The 24,938-nt window shown below is 47.7% G+C and overlaps 1 protein-coding gene across 7 annotated transcripts in view; it reads left to right on the top strand.

Moving 5' to 3' along the window:
- Positions 1–24,938, top strand: part of CACNA1E (calcium voltage-gated channel subunit alpha1 E) — a 263,601-nt gene that overhangs the window by 231,418 nt on the left and 7,245 nt on the right. For 5 of the 7 annotated variants that reach the window (XM_045026738.1, XM_045026736.1, XM_045026740.1 and 2 more), the window contains 10 exons: positions 156–247; positions 901–1,066; positions 3,324–3,451; positions 12,564–12,660; positions 14,520–14,625; positions 17,040–17,147; positions 17,730–17,830; positions 18,244–18,350; positions 22,433–22,541; positions 24,411–24,539. In XM_045026738.1, coding sequence (XP_044882673.1) covers positions 156–247; positions 901–1,066; positions 3,324–3,451; positions 12,564–12,660; positions 14,520–14,625; positions 17,040–17,147; positions 17,730–17,830; positions 18,244–18,350; positions 22,433–22,541; positions 24,411–24,539 — 1,143 coding nt within the window. Of the gene's footprint in view, positions 1–155; positions 248–900; positions 1,067–3,323; positions 3,452–6,267; positions 6,365–12,563; positions 12,661–14,519; positions 14,626–17,039; positions 17,148–17,729; positions 17,831–18,243; positions 18,351–22,432; positions 22,542–24,410; positions 24,540–24,938 lie in introns of all 7 variants that reach the window. The other 2 variants (XM_045026737.1, XM_045026739.1) reach the window with 2 other exon arrangements.

The following is a 24,938-nucleotide window of genomic DNA, read 5'->3' as shown; positions in this document are numbered from 1 at the left end:
TGTGATGTGTAATCCTCACTGAGATCAGACCAGCTGTTTGCTCCATGGGCAGGTGGGAGGGAACATAACCGATTCCAGTCCCTGGCTGCGCAGGTCGGTGCACTTCCTGCTTGGCAGTTCTTGTGTGTTGAGTTTTCTTTCCTTTTTGCCCTTAGGTTTTTGGGAATATCAAATTAGATGAAGAAAGCCACATTAACCGTCACAACAACTTCCGCAGCTTCCTGGCCTCCCTTATGCTCCTTTTTAGGTACACGTGCGTTTTGAATCATAACTAAACATCTTGGTTTTCCCCATTTCGTCCCTACCTGAGTCAAAATGCTGAAGGCCTGCCTGGCTGCATGAGTGTCTGCCACAGCAGATCAGCTGGGGTGCCCCAGCTAGAAAAGCAGGTGGGGATCACAAGTCACCCTAGCTCTACACACACAACAATGGCTTTTCAGCTTTACACTTGGAGCTGTTAGTCTCCCTGGCCTATGTGGGCTGCTGACATTCAGGCGTTGGATTTCTGACTTGTGGAACTTGCTGCTGCAGGATAGAAATAAAACAGCTGTGTCTGAGAACAGCATCTGCAGTCATGCCATCTAGGTCGGAATTCAAGGGTCCTTTCTCCTTTTGCTTTAGGGCATAAGATGATCACTAGCTGGAGTCAGGAAGCCACCTTGCCTCCCACCGTGATACAGTGCTGTACACTTTAGTTCGTTATGGGGGTTTTATGCCATCTTAAGAAGCCGCTAGCATTGGTTATTGGCAGAGACCATAAGTTCTGAGGTGGCAGATTTTATTTCCAAAGGGAGAGGTGGGGCAAATTTCCAAGCATCTTGCTCATATGTAGTAAAGTTGTGGAGCAGTGAGGGGCTCTGCTTTGAGCAGCTGTTAATGGTGGGTGTGTTTTGGATGCAGGAGTGCCACGGGTGAGGCATGGCAGGAGATCATGCTGTCATGCCTGCAAGGCAAAGGCTGTGAGCCAGACACCACGGCAACGTCCGGACAGCACGAGAATGAGCACTGTGGCACGGATCTGGCTTACGTGTACTTCGTCTCCTTCATCTTCTTTTGCTCCTTCCTGGTGAGTTCACCTCCTTCCACCCCACTGATCTCTCAGTTCTCGGGAGGACTCAGCACTGACTGCTCCCAACCCAGAGACATCCCCATCCCATCCTACCCTACCCTCCACTACTCCATGATGGGTGGGATTCACTCTGCAAAGAGACTCAGAGAGATCTCGCCTTGTGCTCTCTGCTCCAGGTTCTGTTACCCCTGGTTGCTGAAGAAGCTAGCACTCTTACACCAGGGACAGCGAGAAATGTTCAAGAAGGGTTTTACCACTGTAAGAGCCATGCCTAGCTGGTTTCAGGGACAGTGGTAAGGAGGGACTGTTCTGACCCAGAGGCCTGTCCCTTTCATCATGAATACAACTTAGCATGATTTTGCCCTGCATTTAGGATTTCAAATGATCTGCCATGTGACTGTCAGTATGGAGAGCAGGCCCACCTGCTCTGTGGGTCAAGGTGATGTACATGATCTATATCTGCCTCCTATCCCTATTTTTTCATTGAACAGGGAAGTTGTGGTTGCAAAAGATAATGTATGCTCTCTGTGGCAGGAAACTGGGGGGAGTTACAGTTGTCCCCCCACCAGCGTGCGCATGCGCGCACACACACACACACACACACACACACACACATTTGAGCCTACTCATGAAAGGCGGAAGTGATCTCAATTGTTTAGTAAAAAGGGGATGCAGTCAGGAGGGTGCTTGGAAAAGGCACCATTCGGGCTTGCACTGAATCAGTTGACACTCAGCCTGTGGCTCTTGGCATCCCTACATGTAGCTGATCATAGCGGGTGGTATCAGTCCATGCAGCCAGTCAGAGCTCCACTTACACTGTCTGGTCTCAGCTCGCAGTTGCTTCCCAGTAATCCATTCAATGGTAAAGTAGCTCTCCAGGTCCTCAAGGCTGGGAACCACTATGCCTCCATGGAGACATGAGCTACACTGAAAAAAGGCCATTGTTATGCCAGATAAGAATATCCAGATGGAGAGTATATAGCCATAATAACTATAGCACCAGTTACAGTAATGCTTGTAAATTTCCCTGTACAGCAAAGCCTCTAAGCCAGAAATGCGATGGAGAACCCCAGTTACAGCTGGCTGTCTAACTCTGCCCATCCTTCATAAGGAAGGCAAAGGTGTGGTATAGAGAAACTGCAGTGAGAGGCACAGACAGAGAGACAAGAAGGGACATGGTTTGTAGGGGAGTGGAAGTAATGAAGAGTAGAGCCCTGGGCATGAAACGTGATGCTCCAGATGTAATGGTAAACGTGATACTCCAGATGTAAAGTATCCTGGTGGTAAAAGGTCATTGCCCCCACTGTGAACTGCTCAGCTAAAGAACGCTGTGGGCTCGGAAGGCACTATCAGAAGGCATTGGCTAGATTGCCTCGCTTCTGTGTTCTTTGATCCCTGGCTCAGCCACGTCACTGTTGTGAGGAGAGCCCAGGTGCTGTTCAGATTCTCACTGATTAGCTAGACACAGCCTAGGGGAGTAATGCTGATGTACTAACCTTTTCTGCCTGCCAGGGGCAGCTCTAGCTTTTTTGCCGCCCCAAGCACGGCAGGCAGGCTGCCTTCGGCGGCTTGCCTGCGGGAGGTCCGCCGGTCCCACGGATTCAGCGTACCCGCCGCTGAATTGCTACCGAATCTGTGGGACCGGCGGACCTCCCTCAGGCAAGCCGCCGAAGGCTGCCTGACTGCCACCCTCACAGGGACTAGCAGGGTGCCCCCCACATCTTGCTGCCCCAGGCACGTGCTTGGAGAGCTGGTGCCTGGAGCTGCCACTGCTACCTGCTTGCCTCTTGCCCAGTGTGGTGTGGTTCCTTACTCGTGCTCTCAGCTGCCTGAAGGTTAAATGCTGGTATTTAGTGGGACATTCAGATCAGCACAATCCACAGCTGCCAAGCGTAATGGGCGCAGGTCGACATGTAACGGGTCAGGGAGGATCCTCTACCTGGTGCTACTGACACACCAAAGAGAGGCTATTTCCATTGTAATACAGTGTGCACCTAGTTGGATGCGGTGTTTGAAAATATTAATATTGATCTGTGTGACAATTAAGCATCTGATTCTGTAGCTGCTCCATGCATGCACTTCAATAGGAGTTCTGTGTATGGGGAAGCTGCCACAAAACTACCATGCTCTTTATTTACAGATTCCTTTTTCTTCTGTCTTCTTCCATATATTACTCTCCCATCTTCCCTCCCTTTTTTATGCTCTGTCCCTATCTCTCCATCCCTTTCTCTCTGTCTCTTTCCTTTTCACTTAGATGCTCAATCTGTTTGTGGCTGTCATCATGGACAATTTTGAATACCTGACTCGGGATTCCTCCATCCTGGGGCCTCATCACTTAGATGAGTTTGTCCGGATCTGGGCGGAGTATGACAGAGCTGCGTGGTATGTAGCCAACTTCCGCCTCCTTTCCCTGGCCTCTCAAAGCCCCTTTTTTTTGGGAACCCATTTGGCTGTAATACCTGGGACAGTCAGGGAAGGGAAGGGAATCAGAGCTGCTGGAACACGCAGCTGTGAGAGGAAAATACTGGCTGGCTCCTGGGAGGTCCAATGGCACGGAGCCACCTTCCTGTTTGTGGGCTGCCTTATAGCCCCCTGGGCATCCTGCTCCTTTGATAACTAGCGATGGGCTGAAGTCCAAAGGTTTTGGCTGCTTCTTTTCGGAGAAGCATGATAAGTACAGTGTTATCCAAACCTTTGGATGTTCCTACTGCATCCCTCTCTGTAGCTCCTCTGGCAGCCCCCAGCTACCTCCGCACACCGCCACCTTCCAACTGTTGGCTTTGGATCTTCCTCCTTTCCTGTTTTCCTCGTGCCAATCAGATTCCCACACCCTCAAGACAATCTGCAAGCAACTGTCCATCCTCCAGCCCCCAAATACTTTGTGCACCGGAGTGTGCAAAATCACCATTTGAATCAGTGTGTGAGCCCAGCTGAGAGGCTGCGAAGGTAGCTGGACTCCTGCTAATTTAGCTGCTCAGGACCTTATTCAAACATTGAGAAAGGGTTGAGATGCTTTGGATGGGAATGAGCCTGAGGACAGGGCTAGATTTAATATGGCCAATGGACTTCGCCCATCCTTGTTGAGACAGGAGAAGGCTTTTGAATCCTCTAATGATTCCTCAGGCAGCCTCTCCAGGATCCCTCTGAAAAGAGAGTTCCCACTTGGGAGAGCAAGTCAGCCTAGCGCTGCCACACTGGAGAAGAAGCATTGCGTGAGGGTGGTCACTCACGTGGCCATTGGGGTGGAGCCGAAAGTGCTTTAGGGTGACTGCTCCAGACACAACCCCCAGCAGTGCTCCAGGAAGGCTGCTTTCAGCCTACATATCTGAGATCACTGGGAGCGTTCCTGGGGCAGCTTACTGAGGTCTAACCCTCAGCAACACTGGGAGTGCATCAGGGCTGCTGGTCATAACATCAGCCCTTCTCGGCATTAGGAATACTGTGAATGCCCTCTCTGGGTGCAGATGCTCATTGGCACCACGAGTGCCACAAGGCTCTATCTCCTGTCGGTGTTGGGTCAGCACTTTGGGCAGCCTCTTTGAAACCATGTACACTCGGTGCTGCGTCAGCTTCAGGCACGAGATGATGTCAGCTCCAGAACTCTGCTCCAATTGGAAGCTCACCATTTGGAATCAATCCACCTTCACGTTTTTGCAACCTGATTTATTGCTTACTGAGAGCTAACCCAGGCAGTGATTGTTCCTAACGTTATCTGTCCTTAGCATGATCCACTTCAGCACCTTTTCCAGCCTGACTCAAGTTAGCCATCTCCCCAGGACTGCTTCTCAGCAGCAGCATCCCAGGCTGTGAAAACATCACCAAGGCTGGAATAGGCAGGGCCATCCTCTTATCAGATGCCCAGGCATTGTACAGTTCTGAGACTTCAGTGTGTGATGCTGTAGAGCAGAGAAGCTATGGTCATGTAGACCTGAGAGGTCCAAGCAGTGCAAAGCAGGCTCATTCTCTCCTCAGAAATTTAGGAAGGGTGACATCTTGATACCAGCAATTTCTAGTGCCCTTTGCACTGAGAACTGGGTGCTACAATGGGTTCTTCAGTTCAGTCAAAGAAAGAACCTGCTGTCAGGCCCTGTGGATGGCATTTTCCAAATGTGGTACAGTGCCTGCTCTCACCCAGGTCTCACAAAGCAAGAGGCCCCATGCTGTTTTGTCATGGAGTCTAGCCAGTTATTATGGGAAATACCAGGAGGAAACAAGCTGCTGTAGGCTAATTTTAAAATTGATGGCAGCTCTAATCCCCATTGCTGAGTGGGGAAGGGTTACCAAGTGTGAGCGGGTCCTGTCACCTGAATGGGGCTGTGGGTCTAAGTGTTGAGAAGGGGCTAGATAGATAAATACTGTAAATGAATGTCATCAGAGGCCCCCAGCTACACTAAATAAAGAGACCCATAAGGTTTCCATGTGCTCTGTCCAGTTGCCTGTACTCTGTTATGAATGGTTTTGCCTAGACAAGTTGGGTTATCCCTGGCCAGTGATGCAAAAGTACCTAGGGTATGGGAGGAAAGTGAGGCAGGACCAGAGGAAATAACAGACAAAGCAGCTTCACTCCATGGCTTTCCTAATAGTGGTCAGGGAGGCGCAGTGGTCTCTGCCTCTGAGCAGCTGTGTGGCTTTGGGCAAGTCACTTTAACTCTCCATGCCTCAGTTTCCCTATCTGTAAAATGGAGTTAAAATGTACTCATCGACTGATTTCATAGAAATATTGTGAGGATGAATTAACTGATTTCTATAATGAACTGACAATGTGGGGCAAATTCTCTGCTGGTATAATTGGGTGCAACTCCATAAAAGTGCAAAGATTCCTAGAACCCTAAACAAGTAGTTGTGTACTGATGTACAATCATGTCCTTGGATTTCAGGTCGCTCTGACCAGTCGAAGGCTTGTGATATGGCATTATTGGTGCTTGGGGTATCTGAGTGAGTGCATGTTTAGGGCAAGCCTTTCCACGGGGAATCTCCAGTTTGGGTGAGAATGAGGATGCTAACCCCTTTGGAATGGAGAAGGTGGTAGCTATGCTTATATGGTGGTGACTTTTCACAGCCTTCTCCAGTCTGGGTCTGTTGGAGCCAGAAGGAGAGAGACATGGACCTGAACTGGGTCTCTCACCCCTGGTTAAGCTCTCGTTTCCTCTTCTCCATTATCTCAGTGTCCTATTAACCCACGTGTGCTTCCTTTACAGCGGCAGGATCCCGTATAAGGATATGTACAAATTAGTACGGGTGATTTCGCCTCCTCTGGGCCTGGGAAAGAACTGCCCCTACAGGGTGGCGTGCAAGGTTTGCCTCCCAGTCCCCAGCCATAACCTGGCAACGGGACGCACCATTAACCCCTCCTTCACCCTCCTCTGCTCCACCACCACTGCGTCTCACAAGGGAACCCTCACGTTGCTTTCCTACGAGTTTAAAGAGGTCCAACCCGCCCCAGAACCAGCAGCTGTTACCTTAGGGAAGCGGGGGGAGGGGGATCCGTCTCAGAGCCACATTGATGTGGATTTAGACAAATTTATTCCCTTGCCTTCCTCCCTAAAGCAGAGAACCCTGGAGTTCCCAAAACACTTGTGCAGTGTGTGAATGTTTCCTGTGGCACAGAGAAGGCACCTTTAATTCCAAGAATCACAGAGCTATCCCAATGGGAACTCTTTCCTATGATGAATGGAGATCAAATATTGTTTACAACTAGGGGATGAGGATAAGAAGGAATAAAAGCCAGAGATGCGGGGATGTCACTGGAAAGAGGGAGCGCAAACTAGAAAGGAGAACGAGGCAGGGAGTTGAGGCAAAGACCCCGTTGATCAATCGCTGGAATCCTGTTCAGAGGTTCAGTCGCTGTGGTAGCTCGCAGGACACTGCAGCCTTTTACCATGGTGTACAGTGGCTACGAAGAGCTGTTACATAATGGTGACAAATGGGGACCACGGCTCTTGGTTTGCCATGATGCAAAGAGATGACAATTCAATGGAGCAGGTGACCCATTGGGACTCCAGCAGCTGGACTCAATGGCTTCTGGTTTATTCTGATCTCCTTGCCCCCCAGTCCAACACATCTGGACTCTGCCTCTCTTCCAGCAGCAATTTAGACTTGACCACGAGGCTCTTGGCCATGCTCTGCCACTGTTTGTGCTAAATTCTCTGCCTCTGGCAAGGCAAACAAAGCAGCCACGCGGCACCCCGGCCAGATCCTTTGCTGTCCCATCTTTTCAAGCTCGTTTTGGGGCAGCAGTGAGCAAAATCTTCCTCCCATCTGCCTCCTCTTCCTCAGGGGGCCCAAATTTCTGCATCAGAACAGGACAACCCCTCTGAGCTCCTTCTCCACATTTATTCTCTCCCAACTTGGCGGAACAGGTCAGGTGGAACAAGCAGAAGAACCAGAGATGCTCCTTTTGGGAGGAGACTCTCTTGGGAGTTGCAAAAGTGGTGCTCTGTGCCACCATCGTTCCCAGTCTACAGTCCCTCACTCCACCAGGGAAGGGGGTTCAGAGTTTGGATGGCATGGTGTAGCCTCCACATCCACCCCCACCACCCCATCATCATCTCAGGATACCTTCACAAGAGTGTGGGTCAATCATCTTCAGCACCTGGAATTCAACAAGCTGGATGTTCCTCAATGACCTTGGGGATAGCACAAAAGTCCCCTCAACCCATGTGGTCCAGTCCAAAAGGGAAAATCCCCAGTGGCTTCACCCCTATGCTCAAGTGGATAATGGACTTGCATGGTGAAGAGGCTGCCATGCTTTCCAACTTTCCTTCTCAAGCGAGGGATCTCGGCTTTTTCAGGGTAAATGTATCCCAGCATTTCCTCATCAGTTACAGAAGCTCGTCCCACCCCACCAGGGGCTGAGCCCCAATGAAGAAAATAGACTCATCTCTGATGTGGCTGCGAATCCTCCCTCCAAAAGGCAAAAGAGAAGCAAAATGGCTAGAAAACACAAGAGAGGCCAGAAAGCATCCCAGATCCTCATCTTCCTTCACCAGCTCCTTTGCCACACCATGGGAACTCTTGGCTTCCCAACATAGCCCTGTGCCAGAGAAGCAGAGAGGTTCTTTCCCTGGGCATGTTTGAAATCATGGGGTGTAAGCTAAAGCCAAGAGCAAATCTCTCCTGTCCAGAATTACAAGAAAAGTTGGCATGTCCCTTCATCCCTCCTTTGCAGAAGTCATTTGGAAAGAGTGGGAGATTCCTGACAAAAGGCTTGATTGGTTAGTCCTGAAATTCCACAGCGTCTGAGAAGCCTAAGACTCTATCTTCATCTTCCTTTCAGCCAATGCAGCAGTGGCCTTCCTGGCAAAGGGCATGGTAATTTTTGCTGAAGGTTCTTTCTTCCCAGAATACCCTGCAGACAAGAAGATAGAAGACATGATCAGAAGGGACTTCTAAGCTTCTTCAGCTGCCCTAAGAGTCTGACTAACAAGCACCCGCTTCACAAAAGCCACAGTGTCCTGGTGCAACAACCAAAAAGGCATCAACCTCCTTAGAACTATGACAAATGGAATTCACGGCTAAAGAAGTTACATTCATAGCACATGGATTCATGGGCGTTACACTTTTCAAGCCTGAGAGTCTAGCTGACAGGTAGATACGGAAGAGAATTGCAGTATGAATACTATGGAGCTCCAGATTCTCCTCCTACCCATCCCTTTTTCAGTCCTTCTCCAACTTCAAGAGATGCTGAGAAGCATTGATCCATCCTGAAGGAGATCTTTCACATCCCAGAGCTAGGGACAGAACAGCCTGTCTCTCAGTATGAAAACTGCTTGGAACTCTCCCCTCAATTCTTCATAGTCAGATAAAGATCTGGGGGAGTGTGAGCTATCTTAGAGCTCTAGAGCTGGACCGGTCAATGAAGGTGGTGAAATTCAGGATGGAGACACTAGCTTCCACTACCTCCACGGCGTCAAGGAACTCGGCATCTTCCATCCATCTTCACCTGCAACCCCTGGGTCTTCTTGGCTTATATGTAGAAATCACTTGATGGGCTAGAGGGGCCATGAGAGAGCTTCAGGGATTCCTATTACAGGTCTGGAACCAGTGCTTAGTTTGTAATGAAAGAGGGGCTGGGGCTCAAGCAATTAAGTGCTGGGACACAAGCAATTTTTTTACTTTCATACTGGCACAGCAAGCCCAGAGGTGCTGGGGCTATGAACTGCCAAGCTGAGAGGTGCTGGATCTGAGCCCCGGCAAGCCCCAGCACAAATTAACTACTTCCTAGAACCATTCCCAACAAGACATGCAAAAGAAAGGAGAGGTGCCACCCACAATTGGTGAAAACAGGAAGCACACATGATGGTACCATTCTCCCTCCACAATCCACATAAAAAATTCTGACCACAAACACCAGCCTTTCAGGTTGAGGAGCACACTTGGGACCCATGGGACACAAGGAACATATTTAGGATCAAAGAGAAAAAAAGTGATCAGGCTCTTGATGACCTCAAGAAGAGGTGAAGAAGGAGCACACTCTGATTCGTTCAGATGGGACAATGGCTGTGCCATGCATAAATCCACAAGAAAGCAGGTCTAAATACTAAAGTGATGGAGACAGGCTCCTGGGCAGATGTTGCTTGGCCTCTATCAGGACGATGAACAAAAATGGGACACTGAATACAAAAGCTGTCTGGCTAGGCCACCAGCAGACAGACACATCAAAGTGGTCACTGAAATGAGAAGTATACTAGCTGAGATCCAACAAGATAGGTTCCCCCAGGGGTACCTATTCACATTCAGTCAGAACATGAAAGCAAAGCTCTTCATCAGCAACGTAGACCAGAAATCGCTGGGAACGGAAGCTCTGACTCACTGATTAGCCAAATCTGCTTCTCTGTGCCACCCACTTCCCTTCTACTACTACTAGGAAGAGAGATTAAAAGATTATTTTTTAAAAGGTGGAAGTGATGGTCATTCTTGCCACAAATTGTCCAAGATGGTTGCCATGGGTCAGCCTTAGTGGAGCAGTCACAGAGACCTCCAGTTCACCTTCCCAACAGACTGGATCTTTTATCCTGGAATCCACTCCTGCGTCACAGCCCAGACTATCTGAGCCTGACACTTTGGCTGTTGAACAGTAATTCCTAACCAACATGGGCAGTGCAAGGCCATGTACAATCTCCTAGTCCCCTGCAGGCTTTCTGCCCTTTCCATTTATGCAGAGCATACAAACAGGATCCTCTTAATGGTGCTAAGATGGGAAACAAGGCATGTCTGTCCTGGATTTCTTACAGGTCAACCAAGAATTGAGCCTAAGACCCTCCGCCATCACATTTTGCATCTCATTCATAAACAGTGCTATAAAAGCAGATACGTCCAGTTACTGATGCATCACCAGATGATCAACGTCCCTTCCATCTAAACCAGCATTTAGGCCTGTCTGAGATCTGCCCTCAGTGCTACAAGCCAATTACCCACCCCATTTGGGTTGATGGCCCCGGTTTCCCTGTTCTTCTTGCCATAAAGACAAGTTTTCTGGTCACGATCGTGTTGATAAGCAGGCTGTGAAATTTTTGCTTTGAGAAGACACAAAGCTTACAGAATGTTCTGTGAGGATAACATAGCTCTCGTACATCAGTCATTTATTACCAAGGTAAACTCTTCCTTCCGCACCTCACAAGAAATAATTTTTCCTTCATTTTGCTGAAAAGCGCCGCACTTCTGGGGAGGAGCAGAGTGCATGCTAGCTGTGAAAAGAACTGCTAAAATTTACCCAGATGGAACCAACCCATTCAGGAAACACCATCTTCATTTGTTTACTTTTGTCCTAAATGCCTGGGCTAGAACACATCAAAATCCTCCATAGCCAGCTGGATCGAGTGCTGCATTTCTGAAGTATCTACAGACGCTAATATGCCAATTTCAGGATGCGACAGAGCTCACTCATTACATTCCTTGATGGCGTCCCCAGGTTATGCAGCAAGACCTATAGAAAACATTGCAGACTGTACCTCCAACCCTCGGTGGTAGCATCATTCAATAGGAAGCTGCTCCCAAACTAGACTAATACTAGAGAAGAAGAAATATTCTTCCTCTGTCCTCCTTATCAGTCTCTCTCTACTAACGTTTCCTTATTGCTCGCTACATCTGATTGGGAAAGAGGTCAGGATCCTGAATGGAATGTTTGTTACTTGACAATTTCCTCTCTAGAACTGACCACTCTCCCAGTCAACCCTACCTGAGATACCTTCTTCAGATGCCTTTGCAATGGCTGCCTTGCCACTCCATGTGTATAGTTAATACAGTCACTGTTAAGCATTTGCATTTATCCATTAACCATCTGGTGTTTCAATACAGACATTGAAATGTTCATCTGGTGCAAGGGCAGAAGAGAAGTGGCCAAGCCTGGGGGTCCTGTGAGACCCATCTGAACTGCCTTCAATATTTGCAGGAAGAGAGGTGCAGCCCAAATGTCTCATTGTGGAAGAGGTCAGTCCCAGAAAGGAAATCCATCAGATGACAAATTTGTGATACTGTTCCTGAGCTTAACAGATCTGGACAGGTCATTGCAAGCAGAGGAGCACAAGGTGGGAATCCATCAAGGAAACAATCCTAGTTACTGTTCCATTTGGGGGAATCCCAGTGAGCTTCAATCTTGGAAGGCCAAACAGCTGCCTCTGCTGAGACTCTTTAAACTCCAACTTGGCGGAACTTGCAGTCGCATGTGGGAGAGAGCCGGGGTGGGAGCATGGCATGCCGAACTTTCCTCCTGGTTTTCTTTTCTCAGCCACTAGCATGCCTTTTGCACTGGTGCATGGTGGGAAAGTGCTCCATCCACAGGGCCAGACGGAAGCAACTGGGCATATTTCCTTTGACAAATGACCCTGGCCCGCTGCCTTCTATGCAAGATGCTGCCCCCAATTGCATAGACATTACAAGATGGGGATACACGACGTTCCAGCCATGGGTTATGTGACATTTTGAAACAGTGCTTGGGACCCAGAAAGGGAAGAAACTACGGAGTCCATGGAACACTGTTAGTTCTTCTGTGTCACAGAGATATGTGCCACCACATCTCAAATAACCCATTGCTTCAGCGCCGTATATCTGATTTATGCCACTTGCACACAGCCCTGGGACTTGTGGAACAACTGTATTTTGGAGGGGTGGGCAGGGTGGGTTCAGACTAGGAAGTTACTGCCAAGACTGAAGGGAAAAGTAGAACTAGCCAGCAGCAGCAGCAGAGAGCTGGAGAGGCGAGTGGTTTAAGCTGGTGTTCCTGGGTCTGTGTGTGGAGTGATATAAATCCTCATCAGGACGGACACTTGTGTATGATTTGCCTTGATTAACGGGTTTCCTGTTCTTTTCCTGTTTGTCCATTTGTTTTTTCTCTCCTGTTTCCTGTATTATTATTTTGTTTGTTTGTTTTTGCTCTCTGGGAATGCCTCTTCTCCTCTCCTCTCTCTGTCTGCATCTTCCTTCCTCTCCTCTTCCCCACCCTCCCTTACTCCTCCTCCCCATCTTTCCCATCCACCCCTTCCTCCTCCATGAGCAGTGGCCGCATCCATTACACTGAGATGTATGAAATGCTGACTCTCATGTCACCACCGCTAGGCCTCGGCAAGAGATGTCCCTCCAAAGTGGCCTATAAGGTAGACCAACCCTTCCTTCCTTCCTTCTGGGCTAGTGCTGAGCAGGGAGTGGGAGGGGGAATTGTTGAATACTCAGTAAGCTCCAGCCTGGTTTGGTTTAATCAGAAATTACATGCCCCATAAGGAGAGGTACTGTCCACTCTGACAGAGCTCTGTTTTGGGTATGACACACCCATCAGGACACCCAGGGATGTAGCATTCCTGATATGGGAAAGGATGGAAATGTGGCTCAGTATAAGAATGGGAAGTAGAAGGATAACACAGCCCCTTTGCAGTTGGGCCAATTGGACAGCCCCCCAAGTGGGATTGATAGGGGTTCTCTGGAACTAGGCCTCCTCCAAGTGGTGGAGGAAACTCCAGGATGGCCCATTCCTACTTGACCCTGAACCATACTGCTCTCAGCCCCTCTCACTTGGAAAGGTTGAAATGAGAAGGTGGTAGGCCATGAGGGTCCCTTGTGTAGGCCTGGGCGTGCAGTGATCACGGTGTGCCAGCCTGGCACTAGTTCCCCAGGGAGAGCTCATGCAATCTGGAAAGAGAACACTCCATGCTGAGGTTGAGCTGGTGAGAGTCCCATCCCTTTGCCCACTGGGGCTTTTTACCTTTGGGCGCTAGAGTGACTATCTTTAACTGACCCTTTGATTGCACTGCTGGTGCAGTGTCCTGTGCTCCTGCCTCTGGGGAAGCACTCTAGAACCTGCTGGCCAGCTGCATGGGATGTGTGATGTGGGAGGAAGCTGTGAATGGGTCAGGAGCTGTGCAATGTTGAGCTCTGAGCAGACTGGCCCAGAAAGGTATTCAGAGTGAGATACCCTGTTGCAATATTGGAGACAAAACTCAAAGAGAATTATGAGGGAGACTCCAAGATCAGAGGCTGAGATAATTGGTTCAAAAGCCACAGGAGGATCTCCCCAGAACTTGGCTTCCAGACATCCCCTACTGAATGCTGACAGTGTCTGTGGTGTTCTAGCTAGCAACAGCTTCTGCACCCACATATTCCTGTGTAGCTGCTCACACTCACACAAGCACTCTCACTTGATCCCGCATACACCCCTGCTAGTGTTGTGACTGGTTGAGAACCTTCGTGCCCAGGAGAACTGCTGTGCACGATGCAGCAGGAAGTACTAAGGACGGGACGGATGTTGGTAGGTGTGGGAGAGGGAAATCCTGATGTATACACAGAGCAAAATATACTCTCTGGAAAGTGGATCTGGCCATTTGAGTTTGTCCCCCTCTGGGTGAAGGGAGCATGGCCTGACCTCTCCTGCCTTGGTCGCCTTCCTCTCTCTCCCTGGCTGCCCTCTCTCTATCTCCCCATTGGATAAGTTGGATCCTATGCATGTGTGATCATATGCCGGCAACTGTCATCTCTGAAAGACTCAAAAAGGGGGCGCCAGGATGTTGCATATTAGGCAAGCCAGCCAATCAGAACTGCCCATGGTTTAGGGGTGTCCCCAGGGGATGGGGCAGAAGCTGGATTTCAAAGCTGCTCTGAAGCAGGAGATGGAGCAATCCCCCAGGGCTGTCTCCCCGTCGGTAATTTCCAGAGCCGAATCCCTGAGTTTTCAGGAGTCCTTTCCGAAAGCACAGGGAACACCCACTCATTCCCCAAGCTAGGGGGTTGCTCTTGGGCTGTAGTATAGGGTTCTGGAGAGCCAAATGACAGGCATAGGAAGGCAGTGAGCCGGAATACTGGGGGAGGGGGATAGAAGGAGTTGGAATGAGAGGGAGGGGCTGATCCTTGCCCTTCTTTTTTGGCTGTGCTGTTTTACATGCTCTCTTGCTTTTTCCCCTCCTGCCTGCTTGATGTGTTTTTCGATATTGTTTGTCGCCTGCTGTTTTTTCTCTTTTTTGCGCAGAGGCTGGTGCTGATGAACATGCCTGTGGCCGAGGACATGACGGTCCATTTCACCTCTACCTTGATGGCTCTGATCCGTACGGCACTGGACATCAAAATCGCTAAAGGTGAGGGTGGGGAGCAGCGGCACAAGGATTCAGGAGCAGTCGGTGCAGACGGCGTGATGGGTGGTGGAGCTGACTTATTACATTGGCAAGGGGCAGGAGGCCGTTCATTCAGTCCTATTTGCTTCCTCTGGCAGGCTGAGTAGTATGTGGGATCATTGCTCTGGGGTCAGATGCAGGGATGGAGGAAATTGCTAGTAAGAGAGGGCAAGAGAGAAATCAACCCTAGTCTACGTCTGGCTCTGTAACCTTTCCAGTCTGAAACTATCTTCGGCTCTGGAAGGAGCTGCTTTCCTCATAAGTACTGACACTGCCCTCTTCCATGATGGGCAGCTTTCCACTTAAAGCTGCGGTGCTCAGAAAACAGGAACGTATCTCCTGGCCGTGACAGCCAGAGGGAGAGATGTAGGAGGAGAGTTTCCATCCTCCCAGCAAAAGAGAATCACAAAAACCGACCCCAAGCACCTTGTTCTCTAGCGACCTCTTTTGCCCAAAGGACAGAAAACAGCACTCGTAGGAGCCTGTGGAACTCACATCCTGCGCTCAGCAGCCTGTGGGATCTTGGGGGAGAGGGGGTGGAGCCCTGGAGGGAGACCCCTAGAAAGGGAAATATTTAAAAATAATCCTTATGAGGATGTGGAAATTACTTCACTCCAATACACTGCCCATTCTTGGCCCATAACAAGAGACAAGTAGAAAGTCCAGTGGACAGGCATGGTACTGGGTGTCTCGGGGCCAGGCGTAAGAGACCGAAAGCCATCCCCATTTCATAGCTGTCCAGTGGCCTGTGTGAACGTGAACTGGAGTGGTGGCCTCAGCCATGGGGCCAGTGGAGAAGTAGCCATGGCTCCAGCAAATCTGGCATGAACTGGCACCATTCTTGACAGCCTCAGCTGAGAGCCCACGGTCTGAATGAGTCTGGAGGGTGAATTAGCTTCTCATTCCAGAGGTGGCTGCACCAGGTGAGATCTGAAGCCTGGGGGTAAGGCCATATAGGGGAGCTTGCACTGTCTCTGCCTGGCTTACCCCTGTTCTCCCGGGCTTTCAATACCTTTCACCAGCACTTAGTTTAAAGGAAGAGACAGTGGGGTAGCAGCAGGTGCGTGTGGGATGGAGGAGGGGAGATCTGCACTGGGTGAGAGATTTTTCTATGGATGAGATTTCCCTTCTAGCACTTTATGCCATTGAATGTTCCCATTCAGAGTTGCCACTTGTTGGTAGCAGCTCTTTCTCCCAATTATGGCTGCATGGTGCCATATCATTTAAAAGCAAATCCATCTTAACTTTGAAGATGGAAAGGATTGCGTTCAGCTATGCCCAGGGCATGGAGATGGACTCATAGGGTCTGTCTACACTGCAGTTGGACACCAGCAGCTGGTCCCTGCCAGCTGACTCAGGCTCGGGGTAAGGGGTTGTTTAACTGCTGTGTAGACATTTGGGTTTGGGCTGTAGCCCAAGCTCTGGGAGCCTCCCACCTCACAGGGTCCTAGAGCCCAGGCTTCAGCCTGAGCCCAAATGTTTAGACCACAGTTAAACAGCTCCTTAGCCTGAGTCCCATGAGCCTGAGTCAGCTGGCACGGGCTGACCATGAGTTTTTAATGGCAGCAGCAGTCAAAAAAGCTAATAGAATGTTAGGAACCATTAGAAAAGGGATAGATAATAAGACAGAAAATATAATGCCACTATATAAATCCATGGTATGCCCACACCTTGAATACTGCATCCCATCTCAAAACAGATAACTAGAATTGGAAAAGGTATAGAAGAAGGCAACAAAAATGATAGAGGGTATGGAACAGTTTCCATATGAACAGAGATTAAAAAGACTGTGACAATCCGGCTTGAAAAGGAGACGACTCAGTGGGGATATGATAAGAGTCTACAAAATCATGAATGGTGTGGAGAAAATGAATAGGGAAGTGTTATTTACTCCTTCATATAACACAAGAACCAGGGGTCACTCAATGAAATTAATAGGCAGCAGATTTAAAACAAAAGGAAGTACTCCTTCCCACAACGCCTGGTCAACCTGTGGAACTCGTTGCCAGGGGATGTTGTGAAGACCAAAAGTATAACTGGGTTCAAAAAAGAATTAGATTTGTTCATGGAGGATAGGTCTATCAATGGCTATTAGCCAAGATGGTCAGGGATGCAGCCTCAAGTTCTGGGTGGCCCTAGCTTCTGATTGCGAGACGCTAGAGTGGACAACGGGGTGGATCACTCAATGACTGCCTGTTCTGTTCATTCCCTCTGAAGCAACTGGCATTGGCCACTGTCAGAAGACAGGTCACTGGGCTAGATGGACCATTGGTCTGACCCAGTATGTTCAGTGTAGACATACCCATAAGGAACCTCCCTGCCTCTCTGCAGCCTGTCCCATCGGTAGTCTGTGTGGACCCACTCTGTCTGTGTTCCAGGTGGTGCAGACTGGCAACAGTTGGATTCGGAGCTGCAAAAGGAGATTCTGGCCATCTGGCCTCACCTGTCCCAGAAGATGCTGGACGTACTAGTGCCCCTGCCAAAAAGTGAGTCTCCTCCTTCTGCATCATTGCTGCCAACTTCTCACAATGCCAAGGTTGGGGAGGCATGTCCAGCAAGGGGAACAGGAACATGGCAATAGTGGCTCGTTGCTTAAGGAGAAGCCCAGAGGAGATTTTCTCTAACACAAGCAAAATTTCTCCTTGCTCCACCCCAATACCCTGAACCCGCTTGAAAAATAAATAGCATGAGGTGATCTTCTCAGCTCAAACCCCTTTGATCAGGAGGATCCTCTGACCCATATGTGTGTGTGGGGGGGAGGATTGTTTGTTCCCCCTTTCTTTTGATGGAGTTACAGCAACTGTGTGATGAGGCTGCGTATTTCCAATGTTTTATTACTGTGATTCTAAGCTGTCCACCTCCAGACTGTCCTAAATCTGGAGGGATTTCCACCCACAGTACTTGGTCTTTTAATTCCATTTCTTCTAGAGCACTGAACAGAGTTTGTCTTTTAAGGATCAGGAGAGTAAGATGGGTATCATGAGATCGCAAAGGGTGGGCAATAGAGTCTTCAGACCTTCCCTCCTATTGATTCTGCTAACATCAAAGTGTTCCTCTTATGCTCGCAGCTTCTGACCTGACGGTGGGCAAAATATATGCAGCCATGATGATCATGGACTACTATAAGCAGAGCAAAGCAAAGAAGCAGAAACAGCAGCTGGAGGAACAGGTGAGTTCAACCACTGCAAGAGTTGGCTAGTGCTTTTTGGCTGTGGGGAGAGCGGAGAGCTCACGACACCTTCAGAGCGAGGGTTCTGTATCAAAGTGACCTTTAGACAAGACACTGACCACACACAGATTCTCGACATGGCTGGCACAGCACTAAGAGAGTGGCCATCTGAAGGTTTAAGGGATGGGTGAGTGAAGGAGACGACAGGTAAAAGAAGAGGTGGGTGATTTAAAGCAAATGTGTTCATAGCAGTGTAGAGTTTATACTAGACAGATAGACAGCAGTCCAGAAGATGGATTCAGAAAGGGGGAGCATTGTTTTGCTTTTAACCTTCTGTACAAGGGATTTCTTTTTTATGCAGCAGAAATGTTTTGCATTTTAAACGGACTCAGACTGTTTATTTTTTATTACAGAAAAATGCCCCTATGTTCCAGCGCATGGAGCCCTCATCTCTGCCTCCAGAGATCCTTTCTAATGCCAAAGCTTTGCCTTACCTCCAGCAGGACACCCTTTCAGGCCTGTAAGTATAGCCCTTAATACCTGTAACATATCTGCTCTGGTGTTTCTGTTCCTACAGACATTATTTTATTTCCTGAATGAATGGCACTGGAGGTGCACATAGGGGTAGTAGGCAGAGCCCAGGGGAAAAGGAAATCCTGGCAGTCATCAGAAACATCACGGTCATTGTAGGACGAATGCAGAAGTATGAGCTTCTGGTGTGTTTTTGTTAGTGTTACCAAAGGACCACAAAGAGCTGCATTTCAGCCTATGGACAGCATCAGTATGTATCCAGCCACATAGATGTAGAACTGTGAGAATAACTGTTTTTTTCGGTTCGTTGGCAGTTCCAAAAAACTGGAAAAATATTTCCATTAGTGCACCAAACCTGAAATGTCTTAGACTTTTCAATGAATTGAAAAAGTTGGGAAACTTTTCAAATGTTTCATTTTGGATCTTTTTATTAAGAGCAAAGGAAATGAAGGTCTAAAGCAGGGGTTCGCAAATGGGAGAGTCACAAAATGGTTACATGGGGGTCGGCTCTCGTTAAATTAATCCCCCCCATTTTTATTTTTTAAGGTGAGGGTTATACTCAGAGACTTGCTGTGTGAAAGGGGTCACCAGTACAAAAGGTTTGAAAACTACTGGTCTAGAGTCACAGAAAAGGAGGAGGAAGAGCCCCCCATACACCCAATATCCTCGTGGTTAGAGCACTTACTGGGGATGTGATAGACTCTAGTGTGAATCACTCAGGCCTTGAATCCAGGTCTCCTGCCTCCTAGGTGAGTGCCCTACTCCCCAAGGTATAAGCAATTTTGGAGTAGGGTGCACTAAGTCTGCAGTTGTACCACTGTTGCCCTTTTGAATCTAGCCCCCAAAAATTCAAATATTGTGTGTTGATAATGTCGTTCTGACATTTTCAAACTTATTTTCTTTTTTTTACTAGGATCAAAATAATTTGCCAAAATCACCATGAATTTGCAAATTGTTTCAGTTGTCCCAAATCTGCATTTTTTTGGCAGACAAATTACACCAAGCTCTATGTAGACAGCACTGAAAACCCAACATGGCATTAGCAGAACAACCAGCAGCACGATCAAGGAGGACTAGTATGCATCTGGGAGTGGTAAAGAGATAGTGAGTCTTTCACTTCAAGGTCCCCAATTTAAAACTGGGTCAAGGTTAGTAGTGACTATAAGTCAAAACTATTCCGAGGCAAAGGAAAGATAGGAAGAGACCAATATGGCTCCATCAGGAGCTCTTTAATGACCTGAAAATCAAAAAGGAATCCTACAGAAATTGGAAACATGGTCAAAATGATAAGGAGAAGTACAGAAGAACAGCACAAACATGTAGGGACAAAATCAGAAAGGCTAAGTCACAAAATGAGTTACATATAGAAAGGACATAAAAGCAATAAGAAGAGGTTCTTTAAATACATTAGGAGCATGAGAAAAACAAAGAAAAGTGTAGGCCCTCTACTTACTGGGGAAAGAGAGCTAATAACTGATGACATGAAGAAAGCTGAGGTGCTTAATGCCTTTTGCTTCAGTCTTCACTAAAAAGGTGAATGATGACCAGATACTCAACACAATTAATACTGACAACCAGGGGGGAAGGAACGCAAGCCAAAATAGGGAAAGAGCAGGTTAAAGAATGTGTAGATAAGTTAGATGTGTTCAAGTCAGCAGGGCCTGATGGAATTCGTCTTAGGGTTCTTAAGGAACTAGCTGACCCAATCTTGGAGCCAATAGCAATTATCTTTGAGAATTCTTGGGGGGCGGGGCAGGTCCCAGAAGACTGGAGAAGGGCAAACACAGTACCTATCTTTAAAAGGTGGAACAAGGAGGACCCAGGGAGTTACAGACCAGTCAGCCTAACTTCAATACCTGAAAAGATACTGGAGAAAATTATTAAACAATCAGTTTGTAAGCACCTGGAAGATAATAGGGTTGTAAGTAATTGTCACACCAACTTAATTTCCTCCTTTGATAGGACAACTGGCCTAGTGGATGAAGAGAAGCAGTAGACATGATATACCTTTATTTTAGTAAGGCTTTTGACACAGTTTCCACATGAAATTCTCATAAGCAAACTAGGGAAATGTGGTCTAGATGAATTTACTATAAGGTGGGTGCACAACTGGTTGAAAGACCATACTCAAAGTGTAGTTATCAATGGCTTGCTGTTAAATTGGGAGGGTATATTCCCACAAGGGTCAGTCTGTGGTCCGGTACTGTTCAATATTTTCATTAATGACTTGGATAATGGAGTAGAGAGCATGCTTATAAAATTTGCAGATGACACCAAGCTGGAAGGCATTGTAATCACTTTGGAGGACAGGTTAAAATTCAATTTTACCTTGACAAATTGGAGAATTGGTCTGAATTCAACAACATGAAATTCAATAAGTTCTTCACTTAGGAAGAAAAAATCAAGTACACAACTACAAAATGGGAATCATTGTCTAGGTGGTAGTACTACTGAAAAAGATTGTGGGGTTATAGTGGACCATGAACTGAATATGAGTCAATGTGATATAGCTGCAAAAAAAGCTAATATAATTCTGGAGTGTAACAACAGGCATGTTGTCTGTAAGACACAGTAAGTAATTGTTCAGTTCTACTTGGCACAGGTGAGGCCCCAGCTGGGGTACTGTGTCCAGTTCTGGGAACCACAATTTAGGAAGGATATGGACAAATTGGAAAAAGTCCAGAGGAGAGCAACAAAAATGATAAAAGGTTTAGAAAACCTGACCTATGAGGAAAGGTTGAAAAATCTGGGCATGGTTAGTCTGGAGAAAAGAAGACTAAGGCGGGGACCTGATAACAGTCTTCCAGTATCTTAAGAGCTGTTATAAAGAGGCTGGAGATCAATTGTTCTCCATCTTCATGGAAGATAGGACAAGAAGTAATGGGCTTAATCTGCAGCAAGGGAGATTTAGGTTAGATATTGGGGAAAACTTTCTAACTCTAAGGGTAGTTAAGCTCTGGAATAGCCGTCCAAGGAAGGTTGTGGAATCCCCATCATTGGAAGTTTTTAAAAACAAGTTGGACAAACATCTGTCAGGGATTATCTAGGTTTACTTGGTCCTGCCACAGTGTAGGGGGCTAGGCTTGATGACTTCTCAAGGTCCCTTCCATCCCTAAATTTCTAGGATTCTAAGTCCTTGTTGTCTGATTGCTGTTTGGCTCATGTGAAGTGAGCCTATGGTCTCAGTCCTTCTCCCAGCTGGCAAGCACCACCATAGCAGGTGGCAACTGTTTCACTCTCAGCAGAGAGGTCAAGAAATAAATGAGAAATGTGGCATGGAGACTGTGTTACCCTCTCATCCCTAGAGGTGGTCCCTCTGGGTCAGGACAGAGGTCTATTGCAGCACTGTATGAGGAAGCTTGCCCGGCCTCTACTCTTGCTGTACCTTTTCTGAGAGTCAATGTGCACTTCAGTCTGGGAATCTTGTGGCTTTGGCCAACTCTAAATTCACCTGAAAAAATGTTAAAAGAGGAAAAGAAAAAATCAATAATGCTTGAACATGATTGACACTTCTGTTACAAGTGACATAACACCCTGTTCTTCAGAGACAATGCAACCACCAGGCACGTGCATGTCACATTAGTAATGCCATCCCCATAATAGCAGGCATCCCTGAGGAAGCCATCACTGTACCACTGCGCCACTGTTAGCTGCAAAATAACTGGATTACTTCACAGAGAAACAAAATATCCAATCTGGGAACAGTAAAACTCTTGTGATTGTCAGCCAAGTATGACCGCCAGGTGGAGGCTCATTTTGGAACTGTCACTGTGCTCCCACATTGCAGGTGGCACAATGGATGTCCCTTTTCAGTGAAGTGCCAGCTGTCAGGACAGTACTCAGGAATGCCAGGTTGAGGTTTGTATGGGAGATGAGAAGTTGTTAATTTCAATTCACAGCGTACCCACCAAAGGAGCGCCTCTTGCCAGGAGAACTTTGAGAATGCAATGCTGAGTGAAATGAGGTCGCCTTTTTCTCTTTAAGAGGTTTAAGTTAGAGAGGCCATCAGTGATCACAGCATGAAGATTTGTTCTCTCTCTCTGTCTCTCTGAAGTTGGAATATCTTTGCAGGAGCAGCCGGAGTGGGTACCCGTCGCTGAGTCCACTCTCTCCTCAAGAGATATTCCAATTGGCTTGTATGGATTCGACACATGGGCAGTTCCAGGAGCAGCAATCTCTGGTAAACCAATGTCCTGCCTTTAATGTACTTACTTTATGGTCTCAGCACCACTGCTCTGCTCTGTTTCCAAAAGATAGTTCCTATTTTATTGCCCCATCCTGCGGGCGTGCCGTGGGCAGTCCCACGCACATGCACACCGCTCAAAAACCTTCTTGGGTCCAGTGGTTCTCAACCTGTTTCCATTGTGGGCCACATATGCAGCCCACAACGAGTTATGTGGGCCACATCCAATACTATCTGAATGGCCCTGAGGATGTCACATGGGCTGCAGCTCTGTGCTGATTGGACCACAAGCAGACCACGGGCCACAGGTTGAGAACCACTGGTCCAAGCAATAATACCAACTCTCTTGCTACTTCTTCCCCCATTTAAAAACAAATCCATCTTAACTTTGAAGATGGAAAGGATTGCGTTCAGCTATGCCCAGGGCATGGAGCTTCAGATCGTGCACAGGCCTGGTTTGTAGGGACTGTGGGATGCAAAATGTACACACACCACATATTGACAGGTGGATCCAGATGGCCAGCTGGTGTAAATCAGCAGGACTCCATTGGAGCTATGCCAGTTTACAGCAGCTGAAAATCTGGCCTGACATGTTTATCAGAGCTACTAAGGATGCCACGTGCCTGGTGCTGTTTAACTATGTTTCTAAAGAATGTCTGAGCAGCCCAGTGTTCCTCCTCTCTCTGTTTCCAGGCCCAGGACACAAGTGCACAGGAAATACCACAGATTGGGAGGTGTTCTAAGACTTTGTGATGCTGTAGTACAATGGATTGATATAATGCAGTAAACTATCCTTTTCTTCACAGGTCAATTCCTTTTATTAAATACTCATTTCAGTGGGTTACCCTGTGCTGAACGATGGTATCGGCTGCTTTGGGATTCGTGTTCATCTTGTTGTCAGTGCTGGTGTCCATTATCAAAACTGAACTGTTGAACTGTGTCGCACAAACGTGAACATACACATATGCCCACATTCCGGTCAGCAGCACTAGTGTCTGTGTATGTGTATATATGTACACGTGTGTGCATTGGACACCACCCTTACTCTTGTTGGACTGCAGTGTTGTATCACTGTACATTTCCAGTCTGATTTGTATGCTTCTCAGAGTTTGTAGCACTATCTCTGTGAATTCTGTATCACACACACGGCACCTCTCCATACAACTCAGCCCTTCAGCCAAAAATGGAAACTTCCCGGTCAACCTTTCATGGAGACTGCTGGCTATGAAGGAGGGGGTCTCTGAATTCATCCCTTCTATTGTCACTTCCTAGTGATGACCTACATCTATCTGATGTCACTTCCAGGCAATCCAAAATAATAGCACTTGCTTCCGTTTTTCCTCTTTGACCAAAACAAAAGAGATTTTTTAAGTTGGAAATTAACCAAAATATACAAATGTGACATTGAGCCCTTTCTGATTCATTTAACTTGGACATGACTGGAAAAACCTTTTAGAAAATCAAAACAGAGAAGATTCTGCAAGCTTAAAAAAACGGAAATAAAAGAAAACTAAGCAGTAGAAGGGTAGATATTCCAGGGACCTAGAAAAATCAGTCTTGGTTTTCCTTCTCTCATTGCTAAAATAAAAAAGTAGTGAAGTTTGCCTAGGTGTCAGCCAGGGCAGGAACCTGTGAGCTGGGTCTCTGTAATGGAGTCTGAGACTGAAACTGCTATTAATACCGAATCCAGCCATTCTCAGTGTTTGGCCAGCCAAAAAACTGCGCTCTGTTCCTGAGATTTGAAAGAGGCAGGTTCCCCTCCTGTCAAGCGGTTCCCAGTCCAACAGGAGCATAGACACTGGCAGGAGAGGAGTGGTGACCTAATCAAACAAAATCCCACGAGCTTGGCTGTGTGTTTATTTCCAGGAGCCAGAGGTTAGAGAGTTTCAAAGCGTGCAGCCCTCTAACCGTGGCAACTATCTCCCCGTGGACACTCAGGAGCGCGCTGTATCTGGGAGGGCCTCCTCCATGCCACGCCTGACTGTGGATCCCCAGGTAACACCAAGCGAAACCATAGCCGGACAAGCAGAAGTGGAAGTACATGGCTGTAGCTATCTGAAATGAAAAGAGAGCCCATATTTTTCCCTGTGAGATGTTTAGTGCTGCACTGCCAGGCCCTACTGCAGTGTGCTAGGTATCACTAGTGCTTTTCCAGCAGGTCTCTATCTGGATGGCATTGGGAAACAGTCTATCTTAGGGGATGACATGGCCCCTATTCCTACTGTACCTGAGTACCCCACAGTCTGTACCGTAGTTATCCTAACAACACCCTTGGAAGGAAGGGTGATGCTATTATCCCCATTGTATGGATGATGAACTGAGGCACAGAGAGACTTGCCCAAGGTCACACAGGAAGCCTGTGGTGGAGCAGGGAATGGAACCCGGGTCTCCCAA

This window comes from Mauremys mutica, chromosome 8 (assembly GCF_020497125.1).
Source record: "Mauremys mutica isolate MM-2020 ecotype Southern chromosome 8, ASM2049712v1, whole genome shotgun sequence".
Lineage (NCBI taxonomy): Eukaryota > Metazoa > Chordata > Testudines > Geoemydidae > Mauremys > Mauremys mutica.
Note: the sequence above shows the minus strand (reverse complement) of the source record. Positions and strands in the feature narration are given on the sequence as shown.